This window comes from Cervus elaphus, chromosome 20, assembly GCF_910594005.1.
Source record: "Cervus elaphus chromosome 20, mCerEla1.1, whole genome shotgun sequence".
NCBI lineage: Eukaryota > Metazoa > Chordata > Mammalia > Artiodactyla > Cervidae > Cervus > Cervus elaphus.
The window spans coordinates 134,529,763-134,552,506 of NC_057834.1; the positions used below are offsets into that span (position 1 = coordinate 134,529,763).

A 22,744-nucleotide genomic window follows, 5' to 3' on the forward strand; every position below is an offset into this window, starting at 1 on the left:
CAGAGGGCTTATGGAGAAAGGGAAAGTGTCAGTTGCTCGGTCATGTCCAACTCTTTGTGACCCTGTGGACTGTAGCCCACCAGGCTCCTCTGTCCATGGGGTTCTCCAGGCAAGAATACTGGAGTGGGTAGCCATTCCCTTCTCTCGGGGATCTTCCCGACTCAGGGATCGAACCTGTGTCTCCTGCATTGGCAGGAGGATTCTTTACTGCTGAGTCACCAGGGAAGCGCATATTTGTATAAAATAAATCACACTATCACAAATCAGATGGCCTGTGTTTCCTAGTTAGTAGAATCATGAGGCCAGGAGGAATAGGAACTCATGGAGCTGGAATTGGGAAGGCTGGCTTTAGATCAACGGGGATTAATGAATGCATCATTCTAGATGCTCAGTCAAGTGTTTGAAACTGTAATCAGCTTGGCAGATGGCATACTGTTGTTATACATACTCAGAAAATGGTCTTGCAAGGCTGGAAATGACCTGCTGGAATCATGGTGTTTGGGAAGGAGGATGGAAATTTATTTTATAAAATGTGTGTGTGTGTGTTTTAATTACAAAAAGTAGAAAATTTAGAGAAAAATAAAGAACTAAATGATCCATACGCTTGCCACATGGACATAATCACTGTCGGCATTCAGTGTGAAATTGACTCTTTTTCTAGCAAGTACACATTTCTAAGAACAAATTATTGTAATATTTGTGGGTTTCATTTTTCTCAAAGTTCTATTGGTGTGGATTTTCCATTCTTTTGAGTATTAGAAAATTAATTTTAACAGCTGCATAAACCCAGGCTGGAGTTAGAACACCCTCAGGCCACATGTTAAATAATTGTTTCCGTACCTGCCGAAGGAGAAGGGGGTGGCAGAGGATGAGATGGTTGGATGGCATCACTGACTCAATGGACGTAAACTTGAGCAAACACTGGGAGTTGGCGATGGGCAGGGAGGCCTGGCGTGCTGCAGTCCATGGGGTCACAAAGAGTCGGACATGACTTAGCAAGCCGCTGAACACAGGAGCACATCTGTATCACTGTAAACAGCAATGTGCAGAAGCTGCTGGGCCTACAGCTTTGACCTCCTAAGGACAGAGAGGCTGAGAGGCAGTGGAATGGGAGCAGGATAAGAATCCTGTCCTCTTTCCTTCCCTTAGTAAATATTGATGAAGTATCAAGACTGGTGATTGGTTTATTGCCCAGGATATCTCAACTAGTCACGGGCATGGTAGGTTTTCTATAAAGAAATTCATTCATTCCTTGAGTTTCATCTGTTGCTTACTATGCCAGATGCTGGATCTTTGATAAACGGGTGAATAAAACTGACACAGTTCCCTTCGGTCCTGGGGAGGGCCTGGCTGAGAGGCAGCAGTAAACCGGTCGTCAGAGCACTGACCCCTTGGTCCTCAGGAGTCAGTCCTCGGGTGGCCCTCTCTTCCCAAGCTCACGGACGGGCTCTGTGGGGTTGGTGTCAGCCACGCACTGTATTTGCTGGTTGTTCTCAGCGGTGCCTCCTGGTGGGTGTGGCCCTATTCTCTACCTGCCCATCACCCTCCTCCCCCCCCATCCCTGTGGTTTCTGCAGTCCTCCCCTGTCTTCCAGTCCTGCCCCGTCTTCGCTTGAACTTGAACCTCAGATGTGGCACATGTCTGTCATTAATGAGAATCATCCATAGATTCAGGAGTAGCATGAAGCCTTAGAGGCTGCCTTCCCAGGCAAACAAGCTTGTCTGAATTTGGTATTTTCATGAGTCTCAGAAATGAACCCCAGGGAAAACCTCTTTCAGTCAAAACCAAACAAGCCTCAGTTTCCTCATCTGTAGAATGAGTGCCACCAGCTACTCTTGTGCCTCCCAAAGTGGTAGCTAAGATGAACTTTTTAAAAATGTCTTAAGTTAATATATACTAGAAAAGATTTATCAGTCTAAGGAAGACCTTTTTTAAAAAAAGAAAAAAAAAAAAAGCTAGAAGCTTCCTTTTTAAAGCTACAGCCTTTAGAATAACTTTTTTTGAATAAGCTTACATTGTTAGAAAGTAGGTTGGTTTAAAGAGAAGTGTTAAATAATTTGATTTTTTTTTTTCTAAAGGAAAACAGTAAATCAGAGACTGATGCTTGGAAACCACAAGTCCTCCCAGTACTGATGTTTTACAGTTTGATTGACTGTGTCAGATGAGAGTCAAGAATCTGAGTCTCCCTCCCTCCAGCCCGTCAAGTGAATGGGCCTCTCTTCTCATCTCTGTTATAACATCTTCGGAGATAATCATGCCTTTTCTTTCTCGTCGCTGGCTGGGGACCAGAGTGGGGAAGTTTTTCCAGTCTGGGCCAATCACAAGATTTTACTTCCCAGCCTGTCTGCCGCAGCTCTCCCCGTGTGACTTGGTGGGGGCAGCCCCACCCCACCAGACCGGCTAAACCCCGTGCCTGGGGAGCACTTGACATGCACAGGTCGGGTCATCTCTGAACTCCCTGCCGTCGTCGGCAATGGGGTGATGGCGCAGGAGGGCGTGCGGGTAGAGGGTGTCCGTGTGGCACACACAGGGTGCTGGGCAATCCAAGGCGTGCAGGCTTCTCGTCCCGTGTAGTCTCAGGAGGCGTGGGGGAGACGTCAGCCCTGCCCTCCCCTCGGTGTCCGTTTCATGCATGTTGTCACGCCAGCGAAATGATGAGCAGTCAAGGGAGGAGACTGGATCTCCATCCACTTGTGTCTTTGGTGGTCCCCCGATGTGCCGCGATGCTGAACGAACATTTGAATGAAACATTTGTCTGTTCAGCAGATGGACCAAACCCCCGCTGGGGCCGGGCCCTTGTGCTTGGTGCTGGACGATTACAGAGGAGCCAGGTATCCAGCTGGCTTCCGAGGACATGAGGGTAGTTGTCTGGAAACTGTAAAATCGTAGGCAGGATCACAGCTCTGATGCCCAGAGTAAAAGCACTATGTGCCCAGAGGAGTTAATGGATAAAGCCCAAGAGAGCTCAGAGAAAAGATGGAATTCTGTCTTCAAAAGCACCATATGACGAGGGTCCTCTCAGATGGGTAGGTTTTAATGGAGCAGAAACTGGGGGCTTTCTTGGGTCTTTTAAGTCCATGGGGTGGAAAGAGAGATGGAAGCTTGAGATTGCAGGGTGGTCGGGATGTTTAGAGCCAAGTGGAAGAATCAGTCTCTGTGCTTGGTGAGCTCAGGGCAGACAAAGGCGAGTGTGATACGGACATGGAGGGTGGCTTAGTGTAGAGAGAGTCTGGAAAGACAAGCCAGGCGTGGATTGTCTTCTACAGACTGTAGGAGCCCCTGCAGGGTTTGAGATTGTTGTTTTTACTCAAGAGAATGATGGGATTGGTCCAGCCCACCCCAAAGAAAAATCCCACAGCTGGGCATCCAGGAGGCTGGAGGCAGGAGGCCAAGGAGTAAAAAGTTCAGGCCCTGCAGAGGCGGTGGAGGGCACTTGGCCATTGCTTCCCCTCCCTGACCCTTGCCCATGACCCCGCGATTTTCCAGACTCAGATTTTCTTAATTTGTCACTGGCCAGTGAAAACACTGGGGCTTCCCCCATAGCTCAGTGGTAAAGAATCTGCCTGCCAACGCAGGAGGCACAGGCTCGATCCCTGGGTCAGGAAGATCCCCTGGAGGAGGGCATGGCGACCCACTCCAGTATTCTTGCCTGGAGAATCCCATGGGCAGAGGAGCCTGGTGGGCTACAGTCCGTGGGGTCCCAAAGAGTCGGACACGATGGAGCACCAGTTGAAACACTTGTGTCCTCAGGCTGGATCCTTCCAGCCATCACACTTGACACCATAAAAGCAGCAGTTGAGAAGTGGTGTCCACAATGGCGGGGTCCCTCCCGTGGGGGGTTGAGCTTGATCACCAGCTTTGGGTGAACAGGGTTAGGCCTTGAACATGGGCACATTGCCAGCCCAGTGTACACAGAGCCTGTTCCTAGAAGCAGATGCAGCTCTCAGCAGCTGTTCACCCAGGAGATGTGGTCCCCTGCTCGGGAGGTGCCCAGAGCCCAGAACGGATGATTCTGCCCAAGAACCTCATTACTCTACACAGAGAGCCATCTGTGGAATGCTTCGATAGCTCCCAACGCTTATCTCCTAAGTCAAGGTCCTTGTTGAACCAAAGCAAAATACATCGCAGACAGACGCTGGAACAAGCAGCTGGGTTTCCCATGGCCCCAATTCTCCGATGGGGCCGTGGGCTTTTCCCCCAAAGGAAGCGGCGCTTCTCCAGGCCACACCAGAGGGCAGCACCTTCGTCCTTCGTCTCTGCTTCAGGCGGATGCAGGACACAGAAAGGTTCTGAAGGTGGGAGGAAGCATCCCACTCCATGGCGGGAATGTTCAGGTTTCTCTGTGCAGGACGGAGCTCTCCTAACTGAAGCCCGTGTGTTCCCAGCCAAGACAGCAGAACCCGGAAAGGGACACCAGTAACGTGCTGCCTTTTCACTTGGGCCAGTTGCCCAGACCGGTCAAGGTCAGGGTCAGGAGTCAAGGGTCAGGAGGTGGAGGGAGATAGGGTGCTGTTTAGGCTGGGGGATGCATCTCCCTCTCTGGCTGTTGGCGTTGGAGGGAAGAGGTTGTTGTAGACGTTTCCAGGCGTGCAGACAGGCTCATGCTCGCCCACTGGGTCACTCCCAGCCCGCCTTCCTCAGGGCTCCGCCTCGATCCTGGGGAGGTGTCCATAACACCAGGTTCCTCCCCGCAGCCTTGACCGGGCGTGTCGTCCTCTCGAGTCAGGAGCCCCGGGCGCTGGGTTTCTTCTGGCTGTCTGCTGGAAGTGGATCTGCTGGGGGAGGGAGGGAGGGTAGCTCTGGTTGACTTTAGTCCTCGGGATCATGCTCTTTCTTGGGCAGAGAATCAGGGGGTGGGGAGCTGACAGGATGAAGTGTCTGTCCACAGAGCCTGCTGACCGAGGCGCCCTGGAGCCGGTCGAAACTCGTGCTTTTTTTTTCAGCCGGAGGAAATCTGATGAAATCCACATGATACTCCTACTCCAGAAATTAAAATCTGATGTGGAAAGTGAGTCATCTTAAAAACAAGGCATGACCAGAACCCACCCAGGGGAAGCCGAGGGCCGCCTTGATGCCTGGTGCCTCCCGCAGGAGGGGCCCAGGCCAGGCGCCTGCCTTCCGTGCCTTTCTGGGTGGGGTCACCCAGAGGACCCGGGGCTTGGCTGTTGCACACACTGGGGTCCCGCCCGTGGGGCGTCTCCACCCCACAGATGCTTCTGTTCTTTTTCCTGGTTGGTTTTTGTTGCATTTCTCCATAATTTTGTTTTATTGATTTGTTTTTTGGCTGGGCTGAGTCTTGGTTGCTGCACGGGCTTTTCTCTAGTTGCGATGCCCAGGTTTCTCACTGTGGCTTTTCTTGTTGCAGAGTACAGGCTCTCGGCCTTGGGGACTTCAATAGACGCGGCACGTGGGCTCAGCAATTGCAGTTCCCGGGCTCTAGCGCCCAGGCTCCGTCGTTCTGGGCTTAGTTGCTCCACCGCTTAGGGGATCTTTCTGGATCAGGAATTGAACCTGTGTCTCCTGCATTGGCAGGCGAAGTCTGTACCACTGACCCACCAGGGAAGCCCAGTTTGTTTTGCTTTTTAAGTCTTGGTCAGGCAGAATGTTGGCACGTAGGCCCCCACAGGAGAATTCTGGACTTCCAGGATCCTGGGAGTGATGAGTCCAAGAGGGTAGCTGACCAGCTGTGTGCAGGTTCCCAAGTGTACCACCAGCGTCTGTAAATAATTGTGTCCTTGTACAAAGGTGTCGGCCATCCAGAGACCAGCCCCCTAGTTACCAGGGAGGCAGCTGGCAGTGGGCTCCTTTCTCCCTGAGTGAATTGGCCCGTATACTAAAGAAAAGAAAACCTCATTAATTGTGAGTCAGACATTAGTAAGCTTTAATGCTCCCTCCTGACTGAGACCTGACTTCTACCACGTGGGGGTGATCCCTGGGTCAGGAAGATCCCCTGGAGAAGGAAATGGCAGCCCACTCCAGTGTTCTTGCCTGGGGAATCCCATGGACAGAGGAACCTGGTGGGCTACTGTCCATGGGGTCACAAAGAGTCAGACACGAATGAATGACTATCCCTTTCACATCCATCCGGGGGGGTCACTTCACACTTGTTGGCGATTGGGACTTTTTAAAGGATACCATCCCAGGTTGTGTGCCTAGCAGCTCAGTCCTGTCCAACTCTTTGCGACCTCGTGGATTACAGCCAGCCAGGCTCCTCTGTCCATGGGATTCTCCAGGCAAGAATACTGGAGTGGGTTGCCATTTCCTCCATGGGGAGGGGATCTTCACGACCCAGGGATCAAACCTGCTTCTCCCGCATTGGCAGGCAGGTTCTTTACCTGTCAAATAGCTCCAACACTAGATTCTTTATTTAAATAGAATTCATTCCCTCATTTATATTTGAGAGCTTGCTCTGTACTGGCTTATGACAATCCAGGGGGCCTCAGAGAGCTTCCATTCTCTTGGAGAAATCAGTCTGGAAACAGAAAAACATGGTGTTGATAACCAAAGTAGAGAAGAGAGTGGGGTGTCGCAGACCCCGGACTGCAGTGAGGGGTCCAGCCTGGTGAAATACTCAGCAGGGGCTTCCCAGGATGCGAAGAGATCATGCGCACAGGCCCTGGGGTGGGAGGGAGAGAACAAGAAAAGGCCCAGAAAGCCAGCAGGGCGCGAGGCTGGCCTCGGGGCACTGGGAGCACGAAGGCCTAAGAAGCTTCAGAGGGTTTTGAGCAGAGTCCCGACTGACCGTTTTGAAGGAAGTCCTGCCTGCTGATGGAGGGCAGAGCTGGACGCGTTAGACCTGATGGACAGGAGCTGACCACTGTATTGAGTTGAGGGGGGACAGTGGCCGGAGGTGCTGAGGGGAGCTCAGCCGCAGCTGCCCGGGGTGAGGTGGGGTGTGGGCACATGCTATGCACACCCACCGTGGAGAGCGGGGGAAGGGACAGGGGGCTTTGGGGCTGGTTGCATGAGCCCTTCTCCTGTCGACTAAAGGTAGCGACTTCGGGGAGGAGGTCTGGGGCAAACCCGGAGCTGGGTTTGGACTGGGAGGTACGGGTCGCCCACTAGTCCTGGGGGGAGCCCCCCGGTGACCACGTCTGGAGTTTGGGGTCACTTGTCAACCGCGCAGGAACCCCACCGCGGCCAGCTGTGCTGTGAGACCACCTGGGCATTTGTATTTAGGGCTCCTTAGAAGTTTCCTCTTTCAAAGAGACACACACACGCATATATTCATAGCTTCATTCCTGACACATCCCTCCTGGAGAAGCGAATGATGGAGGCTTCCTAATATTACTTCCCGAATTTTATAATATGTTTTGTTTTGGACATTTGAAACACATACATAAATAATAGTAAAAGGAATAAATAAGGAAAGTAATAATGATAAAAAATAATAAAATAGAGAAAAAAATAGAGAAAGCATAATGTATAGTAATATATAGTAATAGTATGAAGAGTGAAAATCGCTCAGTCATGTCCGACTCTTTGTGACCCCATCGACTGTACATCAGTGGAGTTCTCCAGGCCAGAATACTGGAGTGGGTAGCCTTTCTCTTCTCCAGGGGAACTTCCCAACCCGGGGATTGAGCCCAGGCCTCCCACATTGCAGGCAGATTCTTTACCAGCTGAGCCACCAGGGAAGCCCTAGGAATAGTGTAACAGATGGTAAAATACAGTGTTGATGAACCTGGGTGAGCTCACTGCCAAGCAGATCAGAGCATCAGGTCATTTACCCCCACATTATTATTGTTATTATTTGAATAAAGCCAGGACTAATTCAGGGGGCGTGGCTCTTGACCTTGGGCCACTTGAATCGGAGGCCCCTCTGGGAGAGAGGAGCGGAGCTCCTCTGCTGGTTGCAGGGCTGAGGCCAGCCCGTGAGTCACGTGAGTCACCTGGGCTCGCAGGGCTGGGGGGAGGAGGGCGGAGCCCAGGAGGGTGGGGAGAGAGAAGACAGTTTCCGGGAGGCAGAGGGGAGGGCAGCGAGCACACTCCAGGGAGCAGAAGTTGCAACGGACATGCAGGGTGGGCGGAGGAGTGCTCCCCGGTTCACATGGGGTGGAGGTGAGTGATAGACCCGGATGCCCAGGTGAGCTGCACGGCAGGGGGTGCTCCACCTCTGATGGTTTAAAAGCAGCAAACCACACCCAGCGGGGCGCAGTGGGCGGTTTGAGCTGGAGGGACCTTTGAGAAAATTAAGGGCATGGGCTTCCCTGGTGGCTCAGATGGTCAAGAATCCCCTTATAATGCAGGAGAGCTGGGTCCAATTCCTGGATCGGGAAGATCCTTTGGAGAAAGGGCATGGCAACCCACTCCAGTGTTCTTGCCTGGAGAATCCCACGGACAGAGGAGCCTGGCGGGCTACAGTCCATGGGGTCGCAAAGGGTCGGACACAACTGAGCCTGTTTCCATTTTGTTTCATTTTCATGAATTGGACCAGGGTAGTAATCCGGGGGAGCCACGAGCAATAAAATGAGCTCTAGTGTCAGCCAGGCGGGAAGCAGAGAGCATTTTCGCAGCCGCGCCTCCTGGAGCCGTCCCGGCAGGGCGGGGAGGGGGTGGGGGGTCCCTCCAGGCATCTCCGGAGGAGGAGTTGCAGAGCCTCCGGTGAACCCTCACCCTGATGGTGTCAGGTCGGGAGGTGCCAGGAGGAGCACGCCCGACAGGCCTGGCCCAGCCTGGCTCTCTCTGCTGTGAAGTAACATCCCCGAGGTGAAGGCTGGTGTCTGGGGTGGATGTCGGGACTGCCCTGGGGAAAGTAGCCGTTCCAGGCTTTCCATGGGGCATGGAGCACCACGGACCAAAGGGCCCTGGTCCCAAGGAAGGGCGTGAATGAGTGCGTTCACGTGTGTGTGAACGAGGCTTCTGGTCGTCAGGGAATCAGACCTCAGTTCTCAGCTCTAGCTGGTAAGTGGCGATGATGTCAGGACCACACAGCTGGTGGCTTCCAGGTTCCTTGCACGGCAGCCTCAATGAGGGTGTCTGTGCTTTACAAGGACCACACATCTCTTACTGTAACTGCCGGCACGCTTTCTGCCTCCACTGGCTCGGGGTCATGGTTGTATCTGCCATCGATAACACAGCAGAAACAGGGATCAGTCTCCCCAGCTCCCAGTGGTGTTCTGTGGTTTGTTCTCCTGCCCACCTCGAGGCCCTGGTTCCTCCTTGGCAGCAGCAGGGGCGGCGGGAATGCGATCGCTCTTAAATCTTCATCTCTGCTTTTCTTGGCTGCTCCCGCGAAGCTGTCTGTGTCCTGTTGGGGCCTCGGCTGACTTTTTGGCCACTAGTCTCCCAGCCCTGCGTAAAAGCTGCCCATCCAGACTTCCTCCAGCTCCTCTGCTGAGGACATGGGTTGCCTGCCCTTTCTCCAGGGTCTGTGCAGGGTTCTGACGGGGTGGGGCTTGCCTGATATCCCCTCTCCGTTGCCAGGGCCACCTGTGTCTCTTCCCTCCCCCAGCTCTGTCGCTGGCTTCTCCTAAACTGTGTCAGTAGTCTTCAAAGGCAAAACAGCACTGCTGCTTCCAGCAGTGTCGTCAGCAGCCATAGTCATCTTTCTGGATCAGAAAGCTTTGGTGGCTTTCCCGTGGCGTCCAGGGCCGAGACTGGCCCCTGCCCTCCCTCTCCTGCGGTGCTCAGCCGCCGTGTCCCCCAGACTCACGGGCCCTGCTCTGCCTGGCGCTAACTCCTTGCTCTTTACAACCCTGGGCTCCTTCCCCTGCTCTGGGCAGCCGGCCCGCCTCTGGGGACCCTCACCGATCCTCGGGAGCAGTAAGGCCTCATGACTGAGCCCACCCTCACTTTTATTTATTCTCTCCACTAGATGCTTCCCCAGATGTGAGCGGGGGGCTCGGTGATGCTCCAAAAGGGAGGTGGGGGGAGGCAGGGGGCGGGGGCAGCTCATCTTTCATCCCGATCTCTCGAAGCTTGGTCAGGGTGAACCGCCCTGGGGAGCCCCAGGGATCCTGTTTCTGGGAGCACACCGCTGCTGGGGTTCCTGGGTCCTGACCGGGAGCCTGTTGCGGTAGGGGGGGGGCGGGGTTGCACTGGGGGGCGTGGGGCAGGAAGTGCGACCGACTGAGGGCGTGACCCTGAGCGCCATCCCTGGTACTGCCGAGTCCTGGGGGCAGCCTGGCCCGGGGTGGGGGTGGGGGGCTGGCAGATTCCACAGCTGATGGCATCTCCTGACTTTAACCAACCCCCACCTTCTTTCCCTATTGCTACCTCCCCAAGAGGCCAGGAATCACAGGTAGGAACTGTCCTTAGTTTGAAAGCCCACCTGTAAAACGCAGGTTATGGGTGCAGAACCGTCACAGAGTTCTGCCCCCACCGATCCACCCACCCACGAATCCCATTTTATCCTCTGCGTCGATTCCCTCCAGGAAATGAGGCTTCGACTTTTGGATCCAAAATGTTTTCACGTCCTCTCTTCTCAGTAATCAGCTCTCACACGCGGCCGCAGGCTGCCTGGTCGGGACAGAGCCGCCTCTGGCCGGGTCACCAGGCATCCAGTCCAGCTCCGACGTGGCCTTTGCCCAGTCGTATGGCCACCGTGGCTGATGGGGAAGTGGGCTGTGTCCCCACCTGGAGGGTGGGCTCTGGGCGGGCAGCGGGGGGAGACGAGCTTGGGGGGGGCGGCAGGAGACCAATCCCTGTCACTGTCTTCTCTCCTGGAGGCCCAGCTCAGTTCTCTGCAGAGAGGAACCTGGGCGTGGGGCAGCGGGTCTGAGCACGTGGTCAGCCGTAACCTCACAGGGAAGGAATGGAAGTCATGTGGGGGCCCACTCGATCGGGGAGACCATCCAGGTGCTTCACCCCGTCCTTCAAATAACTGGCATGCCTGTGAGTGCTGGTGTGTGAGTCCAGAAGTGTGTGTGTGAGTGTGTGTGTGTGTGTGTGTGTGTGTGTGTGTGTGTGTGTGATGGGGCATCTCCGGATGGGCTGGAGGACTCCAGGATGGGAGACGGGTGGGAGGGACCACGGTCTGGGCTCAGGTTGGGCAGGTTTGTAGGGAAAGTGTCCCCCAAGGGAGACGGCCGCGCCTGACCTCCCCCTTGTGCACATGCATGCCCCTCCCCTGGCCTCCGATCTTGGGTTAAGGGTCCCATTTCTGGCTGCCTTCTTGCTGTGTCCTCACCTCACCTGGCAGGCAACAGAGAGAAAAGCAAGCTCTCTGGGGTCTCCTGTAAGGACACTGATTCTACCCGCTTCATCTACCCTCACCCCACCCCCTCCTCCCCTCCTCATCTCCAGATATCCCTGCAGGGTGTCAGAGCTCTGACAAAGGAGGGGGTTGCATTCAGCCCACAGCCAGCCTTCTCCCCAGGGTGCTCAGGTGAGGGAATGTGGCATCCAGTGAGATGGCCCAGACTCTGCCCTTGAACCGCTGCCCGCAGGTCACTCAGAGCCAGGACTGCGGCTCCTGATGCCAGGCTGTGGTGGCCAAGGCGGGGAGTCCAGGAGTCACGGGGTCTGGCTCCTTGTTCTCAGCACCTCCCCTGTGTTATCTCTCTCTCCTTTGGACAAATCAGGACGGTGCTCTCACTGTCCCACGTTACCAGCATGAAAGCGAACCTCGTGTTCGGTGCTCCACACGGGCTCCTCCCCAGCAGACGGCATGCACGCCATCTGGGTCTGCCCGCAGCACATGGAGCCTGGGGCCGGGCTCCGTCCTGCCCACTGCGGCATTGCTGCACTGGGCGGTGCTGGGGCTCCAGGTCCCGCTCACAAGTAAGGGTGACCCACCCGCGTCAAGACGAGGCATCTCCCACTGTCTGCAGACGGAGCAATCCAGAAACAGGGGCCCTGCGGCCAGGGTTACGGGGTGAAATTCCCTGCCCTCGGTTGCCCGCTGAGCTGAATGCAGTGGTCACCTGTGGCCAGCTAGAGCAACGTCGGCCCAGGTCTGCTCTGGAAGAGCGTGTGACCTTCCCTGGTCTGCAATTGACTCCTGGCTGGTCCTTTCCTGTCCATTGGCCCTGGTGAGGGGTCTGCTCAGAGCCAGTTACCTTGTTCATCACCAACCACCCCCTTCCCTGCCCCTCCCCCCCACACACAGCCCTGGGTGCCCCTTCCCAGGAAAACCGAGGCCTCAGAAGGGAAGCTGTGTCCTTTCCCACAACATCTTCCTCTCCCGGCGTGCTAACAGCACGGTGACTCGGTGAATGTACCGCGTTCCGTCTGCAGACGTCACACGAGAACACCTTGCATGCACAGGTGGCCACGTGTGTGTTGTGTTTGTTTATTCATGAGTCCAGGGAGGATCTAGGGGAGTGTGTGGGCAGGGAGTGGGCCCTTCATACCCACTGCAGTGATGCGAAGCACGGCCCACCCCGGACTGGAGGCAAGGGGACCAGCCACTTTTTGTGCACACTGAGCTTTAGTCCCCCTTCCCTGAGCCCCGGAACTAGCAGGGTGGACAGATGCTGTTTTGTCCTCCTCTTTGGCTGTAATGAATGGGCCGGCCAGGTGCTCAAGCAGACTTCACAAACCTCATTGTGGCCCCCCAGCAAGAGGGGGTGCGCACAGCAGGCCAGGGAACACTGCTGGGACTGTGTGCACCCCGAGACCCATGAGACAGGCATAAGGGGGCATAGAAACTGGAGCCTGAGCCCTGCTGTGTTCTCTCAGGCCAGGAAAATTGACACAGCCTCTGGAAGGATTCCCTCTTGCCGTCGATTTGCTCTTTAACCCGTGTCTTTTCACTTGCTCCAGGGAAATTCTGTTTTTCTTCCACCCCTCACAGGAAGAAGCACATTGCCGAGCTGACACCGTCCTGCAGCATGGTTGCCTGAGACAGCAGCTTCCACGCTCGCTGGAATAACTGGAGGGAGAAATATGAAACCTTAGCCCGTCCGCCCGGGGAAAAGAGTTTCAGGATGGCGGCTCAGCGCATCCGGGCTGCCAACTCCAGCGGCCTCCCGCGGTGCAAGTCCGAGGGGACCCTGATTGACCTCAGCGAAGGGTTTTCAGAATCGAGCTTTAATGATGTCAAAGGTGAGCTCCCGGGCACGGCACTGGCTGAGGGGGAAAACGCAGCGTGCCAGCGCTCAAGACCCAGAGACTCTGCCACTTCCGGGCTGCCAGGTTTCGCGTTCAGATAACTGAATCTGTGCTGCCCAAACTTCGTCGTGTTATGAATTCAGCCCTGAAACAACAACCCCGTGTGTGGTTTTGTTTTGATGTGTTGGGGAGGTTGTTTTGAATTTTTCCCCTGAGTAATGAAACAACTTCTTAATGAAGAATATTCTTTCTCTTTACGTGAGTTTTGGTGGCATTAAGACAGGAGCGTGGTGGAACAGAGAACCAGGGGGAAGGAGAGTGTGGTGAGTCAATGAGGTCCTGAGAGCCCCTGGAGGATAGAAGAGGTGGTCTGGGACAGGAGTCAGCATACCTTCTCTGCAGGAGGTCACAGGGTAAATACTTGAATCCTTGCAGGCCATACAGCCTCTGTCACAGGTGTTTAGCTCCGGGATTGCACCAAGAAAGCAATCATAGAAGAGAGTAAACAAGTAGGCATGGCCGTGTTCCAACAAAACTTGACAAAAACAACCACCTGGATCACAAAAACAGCTGACAAACCCAGGGGCTAGAGTTGGCCCACCCCTGGTTTAGAGGTGGACCCGGGATTTAATCGTTGAGTCTGTGTTTTCCTAACAGCTCCATAAAACTGGGCTGGTGGTGAAGTCTATTCTTAGACACTAAAGAGGGTGCTGGTGGGTCATTTTTCTCCATCCTGCCCTCACTAGCCATCATGGTGTGTCTCCTGTGAGGTTCCTGGCATCTGATGTTTCATCATCATCATTACCATCATCATCACCACCATCATCAGCTGACTTTACTGGTGAATTCTGTTGAAATGATCCACTGTGCTGCCTAGAGACAGCTCAACAGCAAAAGCTATCTCTTTACCTTTATATCGTTAGTCCCTGGCACAAAGTTGGTGCTAAATAAACATTTCTTGAGCTAAACTGCTTTCTCCCAGATAAAATCATGACACTTTACCCTGATATAGTAAACATTGTATGTGCACGTTTCTGCCTTTTCTCTTCCATTAATCCTCAACTTCTTCCTCTTCCTGTCCGCCCTTTATTCTCGTGGCCCTGAGCATCGCTTAAATGGTCTTCTAAAGAAAAGACTAGCCAAGGTATCATGCGTGTGTGCTAAGTCGCTTCAGTCATATCTTACTCTTTGCGACCCTGTGGACTGTAGCCCACCAGGCTCCTCTGTCCATGGGATTCTCCAGGCAAGAATACTGGAGTGGGTTGCCTTGCCCTTCTCCAGGGGATCTTCCTGACCCAGGGTCTGAACCTGCGTCTTTTATATCTCCTGAACTGGTAGGTGGGTTCTTTATACCACTGCAGCCACCTGGGAAGCCCCAAGGAATCAGGAGGCTTTATTAATAAGAGCAGCGGACCTATTGGGTGTTATAAATAATCGAGCCATTTAATTTTTGTAGTCAGGTATTGGGCAGTGTTTTCCTTATAACCCAGCTACTCACAGTTGAAGCGGGAAACTGGGAACTTAAGTTGTGGGGTTTGGGCTGGGGATATTGAAATGAAGGGCAGAGAGTGGAGCGTTGAAAGATGATGACGCTGATCCTAAAAGAACACTGCAGCTGGGAGGGAAGGCAGGCGAGCCAGCCAGGGGTGTGAGGCAGGGCCGGTTAGCTTAGAGGGTGGGGTGGGAAGAGACCCCTGGACCATACTCGCGAGGGGGCACCCTGTGGCCCAGACAGCTCCCTGCACATCGTGATGATGAAGCCAGCTTCAAGGTGGGATCTTATTTCAGGCAAAATATCTGCCGCAATGTCATCTGCCCCTGATAAATGTTTTTTCCTATATAAGAACCAAGGTAGGAAATGTATTATTCAGTAAGTTGAACCTCCTGACACCTGGGGATATTTTTTTTTATTAAAAATCAAAGTACCTGTGAATCTGGGCAGCACTCTCCAGAATTCATTAAGATGGAATTTGATAGGGATTTTCCTGCATCTGACTTAATGGAAGTCCCAGCCTCTTGTCCCCGGGTGTCTGTGGCACTCGACTGATTAAGAGGCAGGTCTTCGCAGGGAGCTCACTCCGAGGTCCACCTCCACAGGGTCCCGACTAGAAGGGGTGCTGTCTCCCATCAGATGAGCCTCATCCTTAAGTGAAGTCTGTAACCACTCCTCTCCTAAGAAGAGAGCTTGGAATATTAAGTAAAACCATTTTTATTCTTCAGTCTTGGTAAGACTCAAGTGATCATTTGCACTCATACATTTTTCTCAGGCTACATCCTGCTTAATAGCTTTGGTTTTTAATTAAAAAAAATATTACTGTAAGGGAATTATTCTGGAGGAACGTAATAGGGATATAACTTTTGAGGAAGTCTAACAAGATTTTCATAGCTGGCCAGCTTTCTTTAATTTTCATTTGGTTTTAATTTTTATGTGACACTTTCATGAGACGTGTCAAGGAAACAAAAAATTGTATTCCTGGAGCCTGTGACTGGAAAACAAAATAGGAGGGAAGATCTTATGCTATCCCTTGGACCTCAGCTGACCCAGCTCCCTTCTTTCCACCCCCCCTCGAAGCTGTTGTCTTTGACTTGGCTGTTTTTATTCACTCCCTCCTTTCTGTGTTAAGTGATTTCTCTCCGGTGTGATTTTACAGAAGGGCAAAGCCAGGGGAGTGCCAACTTTGACTTCAGCGAACACCTTGTTGCAATAACATGGATGTTGCTTCTCTGCTGTAAGCAACTACTGTGAGCAAGATGCACCCTAACAGAGCGTACAACCTAGTGGGGCAATGGAACCCTCCCCCCCCAACAAAAACCAAAATAAATATGTAAGGACATTTTATATCGGTTGATGATAGATGCTACGGAGAAAAATTAAATTAGGAAGGGGCTCGAGGTGTTTACTGCTTTATTTATTTTTTAAACATTTTATTTTGCATTGCGTACAGCCAATTAACAATGTGATAGTTTCAGGTGAGCAGCGAAGGAACTCGGCCATACATATACTCAGCCATACATATCCATTCTCCCCCAAAGCCCCCTTCCATCCAGGCTGCCACATAACCTGGAGCAGAGTTCTCTGTACGATACAGTAGGTCCTTGTTGGTTATCCATTTTAAATATATCAGCGTGTACATGTCCATCCCAGACTCTCTAACTATCTCTTCCCCACAGCAACTATAAGTTTGTTGGTTTTGTAAGTCCTTTGCTTAGACTAAGTATCATTATGTTCATCACTTCATCAGCATTGTCTCATTTAATCCTCACCAGAGCCCATTGAGGATAGATGGTTTATCCGTCAACAATCCCAGGCTCCAGAGATCCCACAGCTGCTAAAGTGAAAGTGAAAGAAGTCGCTCACTCGTATCCGACTCTTTGTGACCTCCTGGACTACACAGTCCATGGAATTTTCCAGGCCAGAATACTGGAGTTGGTAGCCGTTCCCTTCTCCAGGGGATCTTCCCAACCCAGCGAGTGAACCCAGGTCTCCTGCATTGCAGGTGGATTCTTTTACCAGCTGAGCCACCAAGGAAGCCCTAAGGAGCCCAGCTCTGATGATCCCAGAGCCAGATTTTCCCTGACACCCCAGACTTGGTGGTAGGTGACAGCTTCCAAGGCCCAGGTACACACCCTGCCAAGCATATCTCTGTAATTTAGTTAATGTAAATAAATAGAAACTTCCTACCTTATTTCCTGAGAGTTTGCTGAAGAAATACAATTTAATTTGTTATCATTTCCTTTATACAATTTAATTTATTATTATTTCCTTTAGGAAAAGGAAATGGGCAGGTGAATTTTTTTGGCAGGAGGGCCGATTTGATAGACTAGTATATCTGTTGACTTAGTCATACATTAAACAAGATGAAAGTGTCGTTCCTCTAAAAATGTCCTTTCTTCGCTTGTTCACATAGACAACTAAGAAAATTTGCTCTCGTTTTTCAGTTACAGGAAGGCAGCAAACTCTGTAAAACAAGACACAGCTGGGGTGAGGAAGGGGGCCAAGATAAGGGCTTATTTCCATCAGAAAGAAATGTCTTCATCCTCTTAACCCTAATCCTCTACGTATATGTACTTTGTCACCTATGGGAGGTTTTTAATTATCCGTTATTTTTCAAAACACATCCTGCTTGTTCAGATGACTTTTTCTTTTCTGCTGTTCCAATTGCTGCCTACATTGGTAACACATAGTTGGACACCAAGAGCCATAAATTAGCTTGAGTCAGTTGTTTAAAGTGTTGGCATTTTTTCAAATTGCTTAAAGAGTTGTTCAAAAGAACGTGAATTACGACTGAACCTCAGCCTTTAATTTTCAGGGGATGAGGGAGAAATCATTTCATGGTGTTCTTCTGAATGATTGTTTAAAAGAGGTTGAAAGAGACCCGACTCAAAAATCTTATTTCATATAAACAGTTTGATGAAAAATGGGTTTAACTTGGGAACCAGGAAATGGGTCTGCTTATCAAGGGTACGTTCCCCTCGGTTTATGTATTTCATTTTGAAGGGAGAGAGTGGAATTGGTTCTTAGACACAGAGATTCTTTCTGGTCTTTGGTTACATGCACTGGGTCATTTAATACTGTTTTTCTAAATCACTTTCAACTTCTCTTTTGACCTAACAGCAGTCCCAATAAGTTAGTTACATCAAGAAAAGTTAACAGTTAAAAGGAGATGTTTAAAACCCCAGTTGGTATTGTTCAGTCAATAAGTCATGTCTGACTCTTTGCGACCCCGTGGACTATAGCACTGCAGGCTTCTCTGTCCTTCACTATCTCCCAGAGATTGCTCAAACTCATGTCCACTGAGTCTGTGATGCCATCCAACCATCTCATCCTCTGCCGCCCCCTTCTCCTCCTGCCTTCAGTCTTTCCCAGCATCAGGGTCTTTTCCAATGAGTCATCTTTTTGCATCAGGGGAACAAAGTATTATTGTAAGTTCAGCATCAGTCCTTCCAATGAATATTCAGGGTTGATTTCCTTTGGGACTGACTGGTTTGATCTCCTTGCAGTCCAAGGGACTCTCAACAGTCTTCTCCAGCACCACAGTTCGAAAGTATCAATACTTCAGCGCTTAGCCTTCTTTATGGTAAAACCCGGGACATCTGATGATTCCATCATGCTGATTTGCGTTTCTGTGGATGGTGGAGAGGCTTTCTACCTGACTTAGACTGTGATTGGGATGTGATGGAATTTGGGAAGAATTCAGACCCCAGATTTCACTGGTTGATTTCTGTCGGTTATGCCTGGCTTCTTGTCTCCACGTCAGGGGTGATGGTTTCCCAGGCCTCTTTTCTCCGTGGCTTGGGACAACATTCTGCCTCTTCCCGGGAGCCCACCCTCACCTCCTGTTCTTTATTTTGCACAGTGCCTTCTCCCAGTGCCTTGCTCGTCGACAATCCCACACCCTTTGGAAACGCGAAGGAGGTGATCGCAATCAAGGACTACTGCCCAACCAACTTCACCACCCTCAAGTTCTCCAAGGGCGACCACCTGTATGTCCTAGACACGTCGGGCGGGGAGTGGTGGTACGCGCACAACACCACTGAGATGGGCTACATCCCCTCCTCCTACGTGCAGCCCTTGAACTACCGGAACTCCACCCTCAGCGACAGCGGGATGATCGACAATCTTCCAGACAGCCCGGACGAAGTCGCCAAGGAGCTTGATTTGCTTGGGGGATGGACGGATGCCAAGAAGGAATCCAGCAAACCCTACAGTAATAATCCTTTCTGGAACGGGGTCCAGACGAACCCGTTTCTCAATGGGAACGTCCCGGCGATACCCGGCACAGACGAGCTGATGCCCAGAAGCGCCGTGGACTTGCTCCTCTTTGACACGGGGACATCCTCCTTCACCGAGTCCAGCTCAGCGACCACCAACAGCACTGGCAACATCTTCGACGAGCTGCCAGCCGCCAGCCGCCTCCCCGCGGAGCCGCCCGTCAAGCGGGACAACCCTTTCTTCCGAAGCAAGCGTTCCTACAGCCTATCGGAGCTCTCCGTGCTCCAGGCCAAGTCCGACGAGCCCGCGTCCTCGGGGTTTTTCACAGGCTTGAAATCACCGGCCCCGGAGCAGTTCCAGAGCCGCGAGGACTTCCGGGCCGCCTGGCTGAGCCACCGGAAGCTGGCCCGGTCTTGCCACGACTTGGACCTGCTGGGCCAAAGCCCTGGGTGGGGCCAGACCCAGGCGGTGGAGACGAACATCGTGTGCAAGCTGGACAGCTCGGGGGGCGCCGTGCAGCTGCCGGACACCAGCATCAGCATCCACGTGCCCGAGGGCCACGTGGCCCCCGGGGAGACGCAGCAGATCTCCATGAAGGCTCTGCTGGATCCCCCGCTGGAGCTCAACAGCGACCGCTGCAGCTCTATCAGCCCGGTGCTGGAGGTGAAGCTGAGCACGCTGGAGGTGAAGACCCACCTCATCCTGGAGATGAAGGTGTCAGCCGAGGTGAAGAGTGACATTTTCAGCAAAAGCACGGTGGGCCTCCAGTGCCTGAGGAGCGACTCCAAGGAGGGGCCCTACGTCCCCATGCCTCTCGCCTACAGCTATGGGGACACAGTCCAGGTCCAGCTGGACAACCTGGAGCCCTGTATGTACCTGGCCATCGTCGCCCATGGCCCGAACATCCTCTACCCTTCCACTGTCTGGGACTTCATCAATAAAAAAGTCACTGTGGGTCTCTACGGCCCCAAACACATCCACCCGTCCTTCAAGACAGTGGTGACCATTTTCGGGCATGACTGTGCCCCAAAGACCCTCCTGGTCAGCGAGGTCACCCGCCAGGCCCCTAGCCCGGCCCCAGTGGCCCTTCAGCTCTGGGGCAAGCACCAGTTCGTCCTCTCCAGGCCCCAGGATCTCCAAGTCTGCGTGTTTTCCAACATGACCAACTACGAGGTCAAAGCCAGTGAGCAGGCCAAGTCCGTGAGAGGGTTCCAGGTGAAGCTGGGCAAGGTCAGCCGCCTCATCTTCCCCATCACATGCCAGAACCCCAGCGAGCTCTCTGACTTCACCCTGCGGGTTCAGGTAAAAGACGACCAGGAGGCCATCCTCACCCAGTTTTGCGTGCAGACCCCCCAGCCGCCCCCGAAAAGTGCCATCAAGCCGTCCGGGCAGAGACGCTTCCTCAAGAAGAACGAGGTGGGGAAGATCATCCTGTCCCCGCTGGCCGCCACCACCAAGTACCCGACGTTTCAGGACCGCCCCGTGTCCAGCCTCAAGTTCGGCAAGTTACTCAAGACGGTGGTACGGCAGAGCAAGAACCACTACCTGCTGGAATACAAGAAGGGCGACGCCATCGCCCTGCTCAGCGAGGAGAAGATCCGGCTCAAGGGGCAGCTGTGGACCAAGGAGTGGTACATCGGCTACCACCAGGGCAGGGTGGGCCTGGTGCACGCCAAGAACGTGCTGGTGGTGGGCAAGGCGCGGCCCAGCCTGCTCACAGGGCCCGAGCTGAGCACGTCGGTGCTGCTCGAGCAGATCCTGCGGCCCTGCAAGTTCCTCACCTACATCTACGCCTCGGTCCGCACGCTGCTCATGGAGAACGTCAGCAGCTGGCGCTCCTTCGCCGACGCCCTGGGCTACGGGGACCTGCCGCTCACCTTCTTCTGCCGGGCCGAGCTGGACAGTGAGCCCGAGCGGGTGGCGTCCGTCCTGGAGAAGCTGAAGGAAGACTGCAACAACACGGACAACAAAGACCGGAAGTCCTTCCAGAAGGAGCTCATGATGGTGAGTGGCCGGCGGGGCGCGGCTTCGCGGAGGCTGGGGGCCCAGTCTGGCCTTAGAGCCCTGGCAAGCGTGGGCACAGGCGTGGTTTTCTCAGTCGGTGGGCCCGGGGTCTGGGGCCCCTCTCTGCTCCCGGACAATCACGTGCACCTGTGGACAGGCATTTACGTGGGCCTCGGAGAGGGGAGCCCCAAACAGCTCAGTGCCACCAGGGCCCAAGGGTCATTCCGGCCTCCTCCCATTGACTTTGTGAGCTCCTTGGAGGTCCAGGGTGCATCTCCCCCTGCCGGTTGAGGGGGTCGGGGTACAGGGGGCCTGTACCTCACTCCTGTTAAGACCTCCTGGGAGGAGATCCACCCTTTCACCGGATCTCCAGCGGGACCTGTGTCATGAAAGTTTGATGAACCACTGCCCCAAAGTCTGACTATATCAACGATGTGACTTTTTCTCTCCAGGCCTTACTTGAAGGCTCCACCCTCCTCAGTATCATTTCCTCCTCCTCCTTTTTGCTTCTGTTTGATTTGGGGTGACGTTGTTGTTGTTCAGCTGCTCAATCGCGCCCAACTCTTTGCCAGCCCTGTGGACTGCAGCACGCCAGCCTTCCTCATCCTTCACTATCTCCCAGAGCTTGCTCAAACTCATGTCCATCGAGTTGGTGGTGCCATCCCACCATCTCATCCTCTGTCATCCCCTTCTCCTGCCTTCAATCTTTCCCAGCATCAGGGCCTTTTCCAGTGAGTCGGCTGTTCATGTCAGGTTGCCAAGGTATTATTAGGGCTTCAGCATCAGTTCTTCCAGTGACTATTCAGGGTTGATTTCCTTTAGGAAACGAGTGAGGACAGCCTCTGTTTTGCCAGCACAACCTGGGAACTGGAATCCTAAGTACAGAGGGGGCGGTTAGAGCCCCCCCTGCTGGTTAGAGCTCTTAAACCTACCGGAAAGCACCTTCCGGACCCATTCACAGCTTCCAACAGTCCTGGGCTCTGCGCTGGTCACTCTAACTGCCGGTGCAGTTACCTGGGAGAAGCTTAATGTCTTCTGGGCGTCCCTGGTTGAATTCATGCCAGCAGACATTCTGTTGATTCTTTCTGTAACAGAAGCCGACTCAGTTCCCTTCCCCGTCCCCCGATACGAACACGTCACTAGTTTTTGTTCCCGTGGGAAACCCGTGGCTTGGTCATAGCTTTATTTTTTCTTTTTCCGCCCTTTCCACACAGCCCTTTTCACCTCCTAAGCCCTGTAAGGTATGACTCCCAGCGCCTCTGCATTTCTGCCAGCTCAACTCCCCTCCTTCCCCCAGCACCTGCCATTCTGAGTGAGTGCCTGTTGCAATGGATGGGTCTGGTGTGTCTGTGTGGGTGTGAGGGAGTGTGCGTGGATGGAGGTGTTGCATTCACATCCTGTGCTGCCCCCTGGGCCTGGGGGGCACAGGAGGGATACGGTCCACGGGGGCATGGCCCCTGCTGCAGGGAGCATGAACGGCAGCCTAACAGGAGGCAAGGCATCGAGAAAGACCCCTTGACGGTGGCCCCACAATAATACAAAGTGCCAGACACACGAGCGGGATAAGAGCCTGGCTTTGCCCACAGGAGGGAGGCCGGACCTGGAGGTGGCAACCAGGAGGTCACTGAGGGCATCCATCACTGATGGCAGCTTCAGTGGGGAGGAAGCCCGTTGTCATGGCAACAGGGGTGGGGACGAGATTGGGGTGGGCAACAGAGGAACCTGCCCAGGCGCTGGGTGGGGCTCCCGCACAGCGAGGAGCCAGGGCCCACTTAGGGGGTGTCCCGCCGGCCCACCCACGAGATCAATTCTCGCAGTTTGCGTCCAGCCTGAGTTGCACGGTGCCCTCGTGGATGGACCTTGTGCAGGGGGGCAGGAGGGAGCTTCCAGCAGGGATTCTCCGTGATGGTGGAATGATGTGCATTCATGGACCATGAAGGGTATTTAATCGTTCCTTCATCACAGCTGGAAATCGCTCACCTTGAATGGGGCAGGATGAATGGACCTGGGCGGACCGAGGAGGTGGCACTC

The 22,744-nt window shown here is 53.5% G+C and overlaps 1 protein-coding gene across 3 annotated transcripts in view; it reads left to right on the forward strand.

Moving 5' to 3' along the window:
- SH3BP4 (SH3 domain binding protein 4) overlaps positions 1–22,744 on the forward strand; it is a 95,465-nt gene that overhangs the window by 61,132 nt on the left and 11,589 nt on the right. For 2 of the 3 annotated variants that reach the window (XM_043876140.1, XM_043876141.1), the window contains 2 exons: positions 12,740–12,990; positions 18,354–20,713. In XM_043876140.1, coding sequence (XP_043732075.1) covers positions 12,873–12,990; positions 18,354–20,713 — 2,478 coding nt within the window. In that variant the 5' untranslated portion in view covers positions 12,740–12,872. Of the gene's footprint in view, positions 1–7,977; positions 8,062–12,739; positions 12,991–18,353; positions 20,714–22,744 lie in introns of those variants that run through there. The other variant, XM_043876142.1, reaches the window with a different exon arrangement.